Here is a 12,606-nt window from a genome sequence, read left to right as displayed (position 1 = left end):
TGGGAATAAGATTTGAGGAGATGATAGAAGGTCAGAGGCACTTGCATCTAGAGCAGCTCCCTTTTTGGTGCCAAGATGTTTCAGTGCCAGAACTGGCTGTGGGTCCTGGTGGTGTCTCCCAAAGTCCCCTGGGTCACTGTCCCCCATTATATGACTTAGTGACATCCAAAGGAAGAGTGGGAGGGGCTGCAGATTTCAGGCATGGAAGGTCCTGGAGAAATCTCTCCTGAAAAAAAAAAAAAAATCTCTCCAGCAGAGCCTTTGATGGGAAAAAGCAAATAGAGAAACAGAAACATTGCTTATTAATTTATTCAGATGTTGTCTGCACACCTACCATTTTGCCAGCCTGTGTGGGTTGCAGTGATGAGTTCTCCATCTGTTGGTGGGATCCTAGGGGCTGGCTGCTCAGGGGAAGTCTATCTGTCCACACACCACCTGACCCTACCCAGACAGCCCAGGAAAAAGTAGCTTATGCTCCATTCTGAATCTATTTTAAGGTGCTCTTTGCTAACTGTCTGCAGATTGTAATATTTTAATTAAGCTCCTCTAAGCCCTTTAAGTGGTAAATGCCTTTTTGACCTGTTCTCTCTAATTACCTTCCGCATGTCTCAACAGACTACAAAAACTATCTAATTTTTGTAAACAAGTGCAGGATAAATTGAGTCTGAAGCTGAGGGCTTTTAAGGCAGCAAAACCTGACTTTCCAGAAGAGGTATAAGATGGTGCTTGGTGAACATTTGTAAAGATTCCCTTCAGGGCTAGGGTTCGAATCCACAAGTCCTCCCTGCAAAGGTGGGCTGGGATCATGGTTTTAGTTTTGATGACCTTATTCTAATTTGTTAAGTAATGTCAGTCTCAAGTGTGATCAAGAGAAAAAAATCCCATTTATTAAAGAGACTTCAGAAAAGGTAGAAAAAGAGGTCTTAGGCTTTGGTAGAAACCTCCTTGGGCATAAAGAAATGGCATGAACACAGCACTGGGAGTCTGACAGTCCCAGCTACTTTTTGTTGAATACTGCCGATGTCCCAGGTCCTGGGTGAGCCTTCCCACACATTATCTCATGTAATTTCATCCTTACCGTGCCTCAATGAGGAGATATCACTAGCCCCGCTTTACAGAAGTCTAGTCAGAGAGGTTTTCTAACTTACCCAGGCTTAAACAACCAGCAAACAGATTTAAAACCCAGAAAGCTAAGCTGGTAAACCCCACAGCCTCTGCTCTCTCACCATGGTGGCCTGCCTTCAGGCCCAGCTGTGTCAAGTTCAATCTGTGACTCTAAGTGTTTCTCTGCACAGAATTACAGAAGCAATTCAGGTGCATGTGAGGGGAATGTAGGAGAGAGTTCCCCATAGGCTTTGTTCAAATGACTCCATTGACATTTGAGCTCAGGATGAGGGAGAAGATCCTTCAGGTGCAGGACTGGGGCAAACCACCAGAAGACCTTTCCTCACTGAAGGTGATGAGCTGGTAGAGAAGAAGCAGCAATTCTGACCCAACGGCTTTTCACAAATAAGCCTCTCTGACAACACTTGCTGTCCTTGATTGGTGACTGTTTTCACACTCGTTTCCACCACTTGCTGGTGGCCCTTCAGAAAGGAAACTTTCTGTCTTAGACAAGTTTCTCTCCCATGCACACTCTGCCTGCCCCATAATATGCACCCAATAAATGTTGGAATGAGTGAGTGCGGGAATGAACGCATGAAATGAGCAGAGATTAATTACATCCAGGGGCTGTGTAACTGCTTCCCAGACCCTCCTGTGAGGGGCTCCCGGGAAAGGTTTATCATGGCCCCATTCACACACACACAGGAGCTTGTAGGGTATTTTGCCCCATCAGAGGAAACTAGGTTTGACACCACTTTCATTTTATATACTTAGGCTTGTTGAGTTTGCTCACTATTTTTTTACTGTTAGGCACTTTGCCTACAATTAGGATAAACTGCCATGTGGGCAGCAATAGAACAGGCTCATAGAGCTCTTTATTAAAGTAGCTGAGCACTAACGTTGAAGGATGACATGGCTAGAACTAAAGAACACGTTTTTAAAGAAGGCAAACACCTAGGCACAATGTAGTACCTTAACTGTTATCAATCACTACTTAATCTAATTAGTTTAGAAGCTATTTTAAAGAGCTTAATTAGATTAAGCTGTGATTGATAACACTTTATATCTACTTGAGTAGAGCACTTCTTCTAATTCACCTTGAATCTTTATGCTTCCAGTCAAAGCCTGTTTCAGGCGTGTGCTCAGTGAGGGGAAGGAATTGGGAAGTACTTGATTGGCACTGAAATCACTCTCCGTGCCTGGCAGTGGGCTGAGTCCTTGGGTACAGACATTCTGGGTCCTGAGGGGGTGGCCTTGACAAGGACATCCTGAGATTCTACTTCAGGAGGCCTTAGAGTAAATGGGGAAATACGTATGGTCAGCAGAACAAGGAATGGGCAGCTTAGCAGGACCACAGGTGCTTGGGGTGCCCCTAACTCTAGGTCAACATGAGTAGACTAGCCTACAGCCTCTTGGTGGAGATGAGCTACCCCCAGGGAGTCAGGGTAGGGAGCTTGACTGTGGAAGTTCACCATCACCTACAGAAGAACAGGCCAGGGCATGTGGGGCTCACCTCTACTCCAGGGCTCCAGGAACTGTAGCTTCTCTTTGAGCCTCTTGAGAACTATGGGGAGCAAAAGGTTGTGTCTGGGGTGGGTCTGTACAGTCTTCAGTCTCTGCTGGGCTGGGAGTGGGAGGTGGGGATGGGAACCGGTTCTTGTCTGAACTAAAAGGCTTATCTTTCATCTCCCCTCTGCAGCCCGCATGTGTGATGCCCACCTTCGTGGCCCCTCGGGCATCATCACCTCCCCCAATTTCCCCATCCAGTATGACAGCAATGCACACTGTGTGTGGATCATCACGGCACTCAATCCCGCCAAGGTAAGGCGCTCGGGGAAGAAGGGGAGTGCACTGCGGGCAGGGCTGGGTTTAGGGCACTTGCTCTGCAGTGAGTTTCAAACCCCAGAACATGGTGATGGTAGATTCTCTGCAGACAATTCTTTAAAATTGTTTTTATTAAATATTGAGTAGATAAAAAGTGTGTTTGTAAAATATAAGTAAGGTATAAAGAACATCAATACAACTAACACCTGTGTAGCCATCTCCCAGGTTCAGGGGGAAAAAAAGTCAGTTACCAATTCCATGTCATTCCCTAAGCCTCGGGTAACCATTCCTTGATTGTGTGCTTATTATTCCTCTGCTTTTCTTTATATACATAAATGTGTATCCTTAGAAATACATTGTTTAGTAGCCAGCATTTGAACTTCATAGAAAGGTAATCATGTTGTATATATTCTTATTGACTTCATTCAGAATTATGTCCCTCAGATTTATCTATGTTGTGTGCAGTTGTGCACTGCTATATACATCTTTTCATATTTTTATTTCACATTAAAATTTTTTTTCCTGTGAAATGCCCTTTGTTCTCTCATAAATTTTACAAGTGTCTTGCAAAGATCCACTAAATAGCCTATTGGAATCTTAATTTTAATTATGCTAAAAATACAGATCAGTTGGAGAACTGATATCCAGTCCATGATGATGGTATATCTGTTTACTTAAGGCTTTTTTTAATAGCTTTCAGTAAACTCATGTAATTTTTTTACATTACAGATCTTGTACATTTCTTAATTTATTTACTCTTAGATATCTTATATATTGTTGCTGTTTTAAGTCATATCTCTGAAAATTTCCTTTGTACCTCTTTCTTGCCAATGTTTAGAAATGCAGTTAATTTTATTCTTTGATCTTTGTGTATAGCAACTCTCTTACAATAACTTATCTGTGAGTTATTTGGGGTTTTCTACATGAGACAGTCATCACCTGCAAAGAATGTTGGTTTAGTTTCTTCCTTTCCAATCTTTATACCTTTTTTTCATTCTTTTTCTTGCCCCAGTGTTCTGATAGAACCTTGAGAATAACCTCATGTCATTGTGGTGATGGTGGGCACACTTGTCATTCTTTGATGTTAAACAGAATGTTTTTACTTCATCATTACGTTGTTGTTTTTTAATTATAGTCCTTTCTAATCCTAGTTTACTAAGAGCTTTTCTGTAAATGAGCGTTGAGTTTAATCAAGCACCTTTGTATATCTATTGATATAATCATATGATTTGTTCCTTTATTTTCTTCGTGTAATGAAATTACATTTGTTGATTTTTCTATTAAGCTGACCTTGCATTCCTTTTTATACATGCCTATATTTAATTTGCTACAATTTTGTTTAGTAATGTGCTTCTATTTTGTTAGTGAGATTGGCCTTTTTTTCCATATTACCCTTAAACCAGATTTTTTGTCAAAGTATTGAAAGCCTCATAAAATGATTTGGAGAATGTTTCTTCTCTTTCTGTCCTATGGGTCATTATGGAAGACTGGAATAACCTTTGCCTTGAAAGTTTGGTGAAACTTTCAGCAAAACTTCCTGGGTCTGCTGTTCCTTCTCTGGAAGATTCTAAACTATAGATTTAATACTTTAGTGACTAAGAGATTACTGAGATTACCTGTTTTTTCTCTTGAGTCCATTTTAGTAAATTTTTTAATTTATTGACTGTGAAGTTGTACATACTATCTATTACATATTTAATTCCCTAATCATTTCTAATTCTGTGTCTTTTTTAAAAATCAGTATTGCCAGAGGTTTCACATTTTGTTATTCTTCGCAAATAACCAATTTTTGTTTGTTTAATACTTCTTTTGACACACTTATGTTCTATTTCATCCATTTCTGCTATCATCTTTATTATATTTCCTTCCTTCTATTATATTTGGGTTTATTATGTTTCTACCATCTTAATTTTGATGCTTAACTCATTATTTTTCAATCTCATTTAATCATCTAAGGCTATAAATTTTGCTCTAAGGACTATTTCAACCACATTCCCACATGTTTTTATCTGTAGGATTTCTGTTATAGTTTCATTCTGAATATTTTTTTGGTTGGCATTATTCTTTCATCTTTCAACCATAAGTTATTTAGAAATATTTCTTAATTTCCTGATGAAGACTTTTTGACCTGTCCTTTTGTTACTAATTCTAAAGCTTATGGTCATAGAACATTGTCTATATTTGAATCATTTGAAATTTTTTGACTTGTGCTTTTTGGACAGAAATGGTCATTTTTCATATGTACTTTGTGTGTGCTTGAAAAAACAAATTATGTATTTTGCAGTTTTTGTGCTCTAATATGTCCATTATATCATGTTTGTTGATTGTGCTTTTATCTTTTATATCTTCATTGATTTTGTCTTGATCAGCCAAATGCAGAAGTCATATTAAAATCTTCCACTATGATAGTGGATTTACCTATTATTCCTTGAAGTTCTGTTGAGTTTTGCTTTATAAATTTTGAGACTATGTTATTAGAATATGCAAGTCGAGAATTACCTATTTTGCTGGTGAATTGAATTTTCTAAAAAACAATTATGTCAGCTGTGTAGCTTTTTTTCCTCAGCTATTACATCAGCTTTCTTTTGCTTTTTTTTTTAATGAGTCTTTTCTCTTTCAACCATTCTACTCCCTTATGATTTATATCTTGTGTATAGCTGGATTTTTAAAAATCCATGCTGACTATTATAAAATGGAAGTTAGACCACTTAAATTATACAGTCATTTCCACTCTTTTAAGTTTATCCTAGAAATACAAATATGCATATTTAGTGAAGTCTAATGTAAGTAGTAATACAATGTTCTTCCTAAAAAATTGGAAGCCTTGGTATACTGTGACTTGAATTACTCCCTCCCAGTCCACACTCCACCGAGTGTATTTTCAAGTTGTCTTACTTTTGTTCATAAGTCATTCTTGTTACTATTTACTAAAGCCATTGTCCGTTTAGACATACTCACCTATTTGCCACTATTTGTTCACTATTCCTTCTTGCATATCAATCTTCCTCTTTGGAGTTACTTTCTTACTGTCCAATGTACATGCTTTAGAATTTATTTCCCTGCTGCTGACAAACTTACTTAGTTCTTGTTTGTCTTAAAATGTCTGTTCTGCCTTTGTTCTTGAAAGAACACTGGTATTCACTAGATATTTGATTTTTGGTTGATTGCATTTATTCTATTGTGTATAAAATAATTATGTTCCCTCTGTGCATGGAAATATTCCAATGTCTTCTAGCTTCCACTGTTGCTGTAAGTTTATTGTCATTCCTTCCTATGACATTCTTCTGGCAACTTTTACAGTCTTCCTTTAGTGTTCTGCAGTTTTACTATCATGTCTCTACTTAATGGGTATTTTGGTATTTATCTTGCTTTATTTCATTAAGTTTCTAGACTCTGTGGAATACATCTTTCATCAATTTAGGAAAATTTTTAGCCATTATCTTTTCAACTATTGCCTCTCCTTTATTCTCTCTCATTACTGCTTCTGGAAGTCTGACAAACATGTTAATCCCTCTCACTCTATCTTCTGTGTTTCTTAACTTCTATCGTATTTTCTATCACATTGTTTTCACTAATTCTCTGTTCAGCTATGTCTAATCTCTGTTAAATTCATTCACTGAAGATTTATTTTAATTCCAACTATCATTTTCATTTTATGAAGTCCTATTTGGTTCTTTTTCAAATATTCTTGGTCATATTTTATAGCCTTTTGCTCCTTACTCATACATTTAGATCCTTCTTCAATTCTTTAACTATATTGAACATATTTATTTGATATTCTGCGTCTATTGATCCCAGTAGCTAAAAACTTTGCAAGTTCGATTCTGTTGTCTGTTGTTTTTCACTTCTTGCCCCCAGGACCGTTGTTTCCTTCTGTTTTGTCATTTTTGACAAAATGTGGTTAGAATCATAAACTTTGTGGGAATTCTTTGAGATCTGGGTAGAAGGTGGTTTCTTCCAGAGAGAGTGTATGTTTGCTTTTGCCCAGTACCTGGGGGTATTACCAGCTGAAACTCTCCTCAGACTAAACTCTCAGTTATAAAGATTTCAAACCACCCAGTTAATCTGAAGGCTGCAAGGTGGACCTGTGATGGGGTCTCAGGGGACATTTCTTGTTTGATGTCCACTCAGTGTCAAAGTCTGAGATAAACCATCAGCCCCCAGATCTACCCAGAGGGTAGCAGTGGCATACAAGAACAAAGATAGGCTCATTCATTTCTAGTTCACCCTCACACTAAGGGCACAGCTTTAACTAGCCCAGCTTTATTCATGGGTGTCATGTTAGTCCCACAGCCTGATGGGCCCTCACCTTCGTTTCCTATTCCCTCTTCTCTACAAGTTTCGTATTCGGCTCCACAAACCAAAGCTCTAGTTCACCAGTATTTAAAAATGCCAAAGCCAGCCTCATGCTCTGAGTCCCATTTTGGTTCCCTGCATTTGCTGGGTTTGGGATCCTGAGCATTCTTACTATATTAATCTGCTCAGACTACCATTACAAAACATAACCGATTGGGTGGTTTTAACAGGAGACATATTTTCTCACCATCCTAAAATCTAAAAGTCCATGATCAAGGTGTGAGCAAACTTGCTGAGGACTTTCAGGTGCGGATTCTCCTCCCAGCTTGCGGACAGCCGCCGTCTCACTGTGCCCTCACGCGGCCTTGCCTCTGTGCCCACGCAGAGAGAGGTTCTCTGGGGACTCCTCCTCCTCCTTTTATAAGGACTTCTATCCCATTGGATTAGGGCCTCCCTTATAACCTCATTCAACCTTAATTACCTCCCTAAATTGCCTCATCTCCAAATACCATCACACTGTGGCTAGGGTGTCAATATATGAATGTTAGGGGGATATAATTCAGTTCATAACACATATTCAGTTTTAAAGAGCTTTTTTTCTATTTAAATTTTACTCAACATTTAAAAAATTGTTTTGTCAAGGCGCCTAGGGCCACAATGCTGGGAACACTGGAAACAGATTTCCTCTGCAAGGCATTTGACAGATTCACATTTTATCAAACTGTCTGATGATGAATCTAGTCAATGGGGAAGGATGCTTCAGCCACATGGGGTGAAGGTGGAGGCTAGACCAGAAGAACTTACTACCGTGAAGTTATTAAGTTGTGGACAAGAGGGCTCTTTCTTGGGCATTGTTAAAGATGCTTATCTTTGAACCTGAAGGTGCAAGGGGAAGTGTAGGTAAGTGCTGAGAATTTTCTAAGAAAAATCTGATGCACCCTGAGAAGGCCTAGCTTTGGCCTGTGTGTGGAGGTCCATGGCCCCTTATTTGTCACCCCCCAGCATTTCCTGTAGGAGGTCACACAAGCCAGATTTCCTGAAGCCAGCCCCTCTGAAGAAATCCCTCACTGTCAAGCTGTGCAGAAGGGTGTTTCTAGCATTTCCATCAGCCCTTAGTGGGCTTCAGGTGGTGCTGGGGGAGCCCAGGAAGGCTGAAGGGAGTCCCTTCCTGTCGCCACATGGGTGGAGAGCCAGGGAGCCTGCAATGAAGAAAGGTGGGTATAAGTTTGGAAATTCAAAGTCTGAGACCAAAGAATTAGAGCTGCCTTCCTGCAGATGACAGGAAAAATGGATAGTGGGTTCCTGACCCTGTTCGCTGGCCTACAGGACAGGTACAGGTGCATCTAGGACTGCCTGTCCAGTCACTTTTGGAGACATCTCCTTCAGCAAAATGCACAGCTGCTCTAAGTTTACACTGTGTTTTTTGAGATGAGCTTTCATTCATTCATTGGCTGTAGATACGATCCCTGCCCTTTGAGAAGCATGCACATAGGAGAGAAGATATGCATGTAAACAAAAAACTCAAGTACAGGTAAGTGCTACTGGAGGTATGTCCAAAGAGCTAGGGGAAAATCAAGGAAGGAGCCATTGATTGGAAGGTCAGGCTATTTTTCACAAGGAACTTGAGCAAGGTCTTGAAGGATGAGTAGGCTTGGAAATCAATATGTCAGAGCAGACACATGTGCAAAGGCACTGAGGTTTGGAAAAGCCTCTTAGAACTGAAAGTCATTCAACATGCCTGGATCTAGCTGAGGATGGATCCGTCACAGGGTCCAGATCACGATGAACCTCCATCCTTGGAAGAGAAGCTGTTTATCCTGAAACAGATTTTTTAAGGGTAGAAGTGATAGACTGTCTCTTAATGTATCTCTTATTGCATGCTGTCATGTGCCAATAATAGCTCTCTCTTATTGTATGCCTATCATGTGCAAGCACTGAGCTAAGCCTTCTATATACACAATTTTATTTCATTCTCTGGTAGCACAATTAACTAGGTTTTAATTTACCCTTTTTACAAATGAAGAAACTGAATCATGGATAGGTTGAAGGTTAGAAAATTTAGCCACAGCACATAAACAGTAAGGATTGAAACCCAGTCTTTCTGGCTCCATTGCCCATACACTTAAGTAGCTGTGCTGTGCTACTAAACAGAACAAGATCTCAGACTGGATGGGAGGGAGTGGCGTTGACAGCACTGGGATCAGCCTTGAGAACGATGACTGTCACTGTTCCTTCTGAACCAGAGAAATAGTAGAACGTTCTGAGTTTTTGGAAGAGCAGTTTGGCAACAGTAGAGAGGATTAGAGAAGGACACTGCAGGGAGGGTGACCAGTTTGGATGCTGAGGCAGTTACCCAGGTTAAGAAAAATGAGGACATCCACCAAGCCTTTAGAAACATGGAGGGGGAGACAGTTTTAAAGGAAATACAGGGAATGGGATGGAACGGGATAGCTGATTGGATGTGAGGATGGAGGGAGAAGGAGGAGTCTTATTCAATGTTGTATCCCAAGTGACAACAAATTGCTTGGCATACAGTAGGCACTCAGTAAACATTTATTCAGTAAACAAATGGATGATGAATCAATGCTTTCTTTCTGATTTGGCCCGATGGAAAACTTTAAAAGTAAAAACAAGAGGAGGAACATGCTTTGCAGAGGTCGTGAGAGAAAGATGGTACATTTGAAGTTCCCATGTTTTCATCCAATGACATTTTGATATATTGGCTGGAAACTGGATATACCTGGTCCAAGAGAGAAATTTCGGTGTCATTCAGTAAGCACATAGGTAAGCACAGGAGCCTAAGGAATAGATTACACTTCTTGGAAAGAGCAAAGAGAATAAGAAGATTCACAGTGGATCATGGAACACCATCCTTTTAGGTGAAAGAGATCCAGTGAAACAAATAGAGAAAGAGCAGTCTAAGAGGTAGGAGGAGATTCACACTGCAAAAGCAGGAAGCATTTCCAGCCAGCATGTATCTGCCTGTGGCAATGATGAGAATAGCTTGTTGGAGAAGGACTGAAGAGACCGTTGGCTCTGGCTGTGGAAAAAGCCCTTTCAGTGGAGCTTTGAGGACAGAAACAGCTGTGGGATGGGGAGTGAATGGGTGAGAGGGACTTCTTGAGGTCAGAAGTATAGACAGACCTTTTGACAAGCTTCACGGTGAACTCATGGAGAAAGGGGCATGTGAAGGAGGCAGGGTAGAAAATTTGGGGCTGCCTAGGATGTTGTTTGTTTAGGATATTGGAAACTTGAGTATGTTGGTAAGCAGAGCAAGCAAAGAGGGAGTGAGGATATAGGAGAAAAGCATGGACGTGAGGAGAGATTCTGAAATGAGAGACAAATGGGACTGAGAATGGAAGGATTCCCTTTGCAAGGAGCAGGTGAAGAAAAATGCTGTTAGAAGGGGCTGAGAGGTTTGCCTGCAGGAGTGAACAGAGCACACGTCCCGTGGTGTCCTCGTAATATGGAACAGTTATGCATCCAGGCACCTGTATGTGTGTGGACATGAGAATCTTTCTTGAAATTCCATCCCCCTTGTAGGATTTCTGCTGGCTGAGCTTGAAAGACAGCAGGGAATATTCCAGTGACTAAGGCCCCCCATGGGCAATCAGGAGGTCCAGAGAGAGAAACAAAAGGCTCTGGTGTGGGAATGGCCAAGAACACCAGAACCAGCACTGACTGAACACCCATAGCCTGTGCAGCTCTACACTGGGGGCATAAGAACTTGCCGTCTTACTGGGGAGGCAGGTGAAGGCTATGTTTCTACTCAATAAACTAAGAATAAAACCATTAAAAACACCCCAGACCATCTTTTAGAAGCTTGGAAGATTCAGTGAAAACAGAAAAGAAGACTCAAAGCAAGTGATGCTGGCCTACTCCGTATGCAGCACCCCATTCTCCTTTGATTGGGATGTCATGGAGAAATTTGAGCCCACCTTGGCCATTTGGGCTATCTTAGTCCTTATAGTCTTTCTGCCCACAATAATATTTCCCAAATTTGGTTAATCAACAGAAATACCTGGAGAAACTACTATTTTTTTTATTGAAGTATAGTTGATACACAATATTATATTGGTTCCAAGTATACAACATAGTGGAAAGACTTTATAGACAGAAATTCCAAAGCTCTTTCCCCAAAGATCTGATTCAGTGGGTCTGGGATGGGTGTCTGGCACCTATATTCTTAAAGGGCACTCTTGGTGGTTCTGACCAGCCACACTTATGTGATAAATAACAAGCTCCTCCCTCCCAGAGAAGCACACAGGGCCCACTTAGCCCCTCTCCTCAGGCAGCCCAGGCTTCAGCCACACCAAACTCCTCATTCCTAGACACCTGACCCTTTAAGACCTCCATCCAGGCATATCCATCCCAGTGTGGCAAATTCCCATCCCCCTTTGAGACACAGTCTAAATACCTCCTCTTCCAGGAAGCCTTCCTAACTCCACCAAGTCTTAGTCCTTCAGGGTTCCTACAGCACTTGCTCAGCACCCTTTGTTTGCATGCTTATCATGTTGCACTGTGTTTACACTCTTTGTCCCCTATAGCTCATCAGCACCTGAAAGCAGGGATGGCATTTTGTTTATTTCTTCAGTAGTTAGAACAGTGCTGGGCAAGGAGCTGTTGCTCAGCAGGTGTTTGAATAGTTAAAATGGACAGAGGAGGCCTCTCTCTGTGTCTGGTAGCTCCTCAGGTGTAGCCCCGCCCCTGTTGGGGCCCAGGGCCTCCTCCCATTAGGACCTCTCAGCTCAGCCTCCTGGAAGACATGGCTGGTGACATTTCTGCAGTCAGGACTGAAATCCAGACCTGCGTCAGTGCTCCCTACCTGCACACATCTGCTTTTTTATTACCGATTCTCAATACGAACTCAAAACACAGGATCCAATTTGCATGAGAACCTCGCTACCTTTGATCTGGAATGTTAATCCAGCTTTGCTGGAAAAGAAGTACATGCAAGGCAGGAGAGAGAGAAAGATGGGAGGGGAGGGGATGAGGAGGCAAAGGAGAAGGAGGGGCATGGAGGGGAGAGGGGCCAGGGAGCTCATTTCCAGAACTTCAAAGCCAAAGATAACAGCGTTTTGATTTTTCACTCCTTGGGGGTTTTGAGTGTCAGTCTTCCCTTTGTAGACCTAAAGAATTGAGAAAGAACTCTCTGGGCAAGTGATCACTTACTAGTGCAAATGTCAGGAGCACATTTATGGGCCCATTTGTTCACTCACTCACTCATTCACTCAGCAAACATTTACTCAAGTCCTCTTTGTGCTGGGCCCTGTGCGACATGCTGGCTGGCAATCAGAGTGCCTCCGCGGTGCCATTCCTCCTGACTGGGCGGCTCTTCTCCAAGTCCTGACCTTATCCTCTTCCTTTCTACAGTTGTCTTCA

The 12,606-nt window shown here is 41.4% G+C and overlaps 1 protein-coding gene across 4 annotated transcripts in view; it reads left to right on the top strand.

Moving 5' to 3' along the window:
• Positions 1–12,606, top strand: part of CSMD2 (CUB and Sushi multiple domains 2) — a 598,906-nt gene that overhangs the window by 320,453 nt on the left and 265,847 nt on the right. For 3 of the 4 annotated variants that reach the window (XM_057499977.1, XM_036885219.2, XM_036885220.2), the window contains exon 10: positions 2,804–2,925. The exons of the other annotated variant lie outside the window; for it this stretch is intronic. In XM_057499977.1, coding sequence (XP_057355960.1) covers positions 2,804–2,925 — 122 coding nt within the window. The remainder of the gene's footprint in view (positions 1–2,803; positions 2,926–12,606) is intronic. 4 annotated transcript variants of the gene reach the window in all.

Source organism: Manis pentadactyla, chromosome 4, assembly GCF_030020395.1.
Source record: "Manis pentadactyla isolate mManPen7 chromosome 4, mManPen7.hap1, whole genome shotgun sequence".
Classification (NCBI taxonomy): Eukaryota; Metazoa; Chordata; class Mammalia; order Pholidota; family Manidae; genus Manis; species Manis pentadactyla.
The sequence above is the reverse complement of the archived record's forward strand: the minus strand, read 5'-3'. Positions and strand labels throughout refer to the sequence as shown.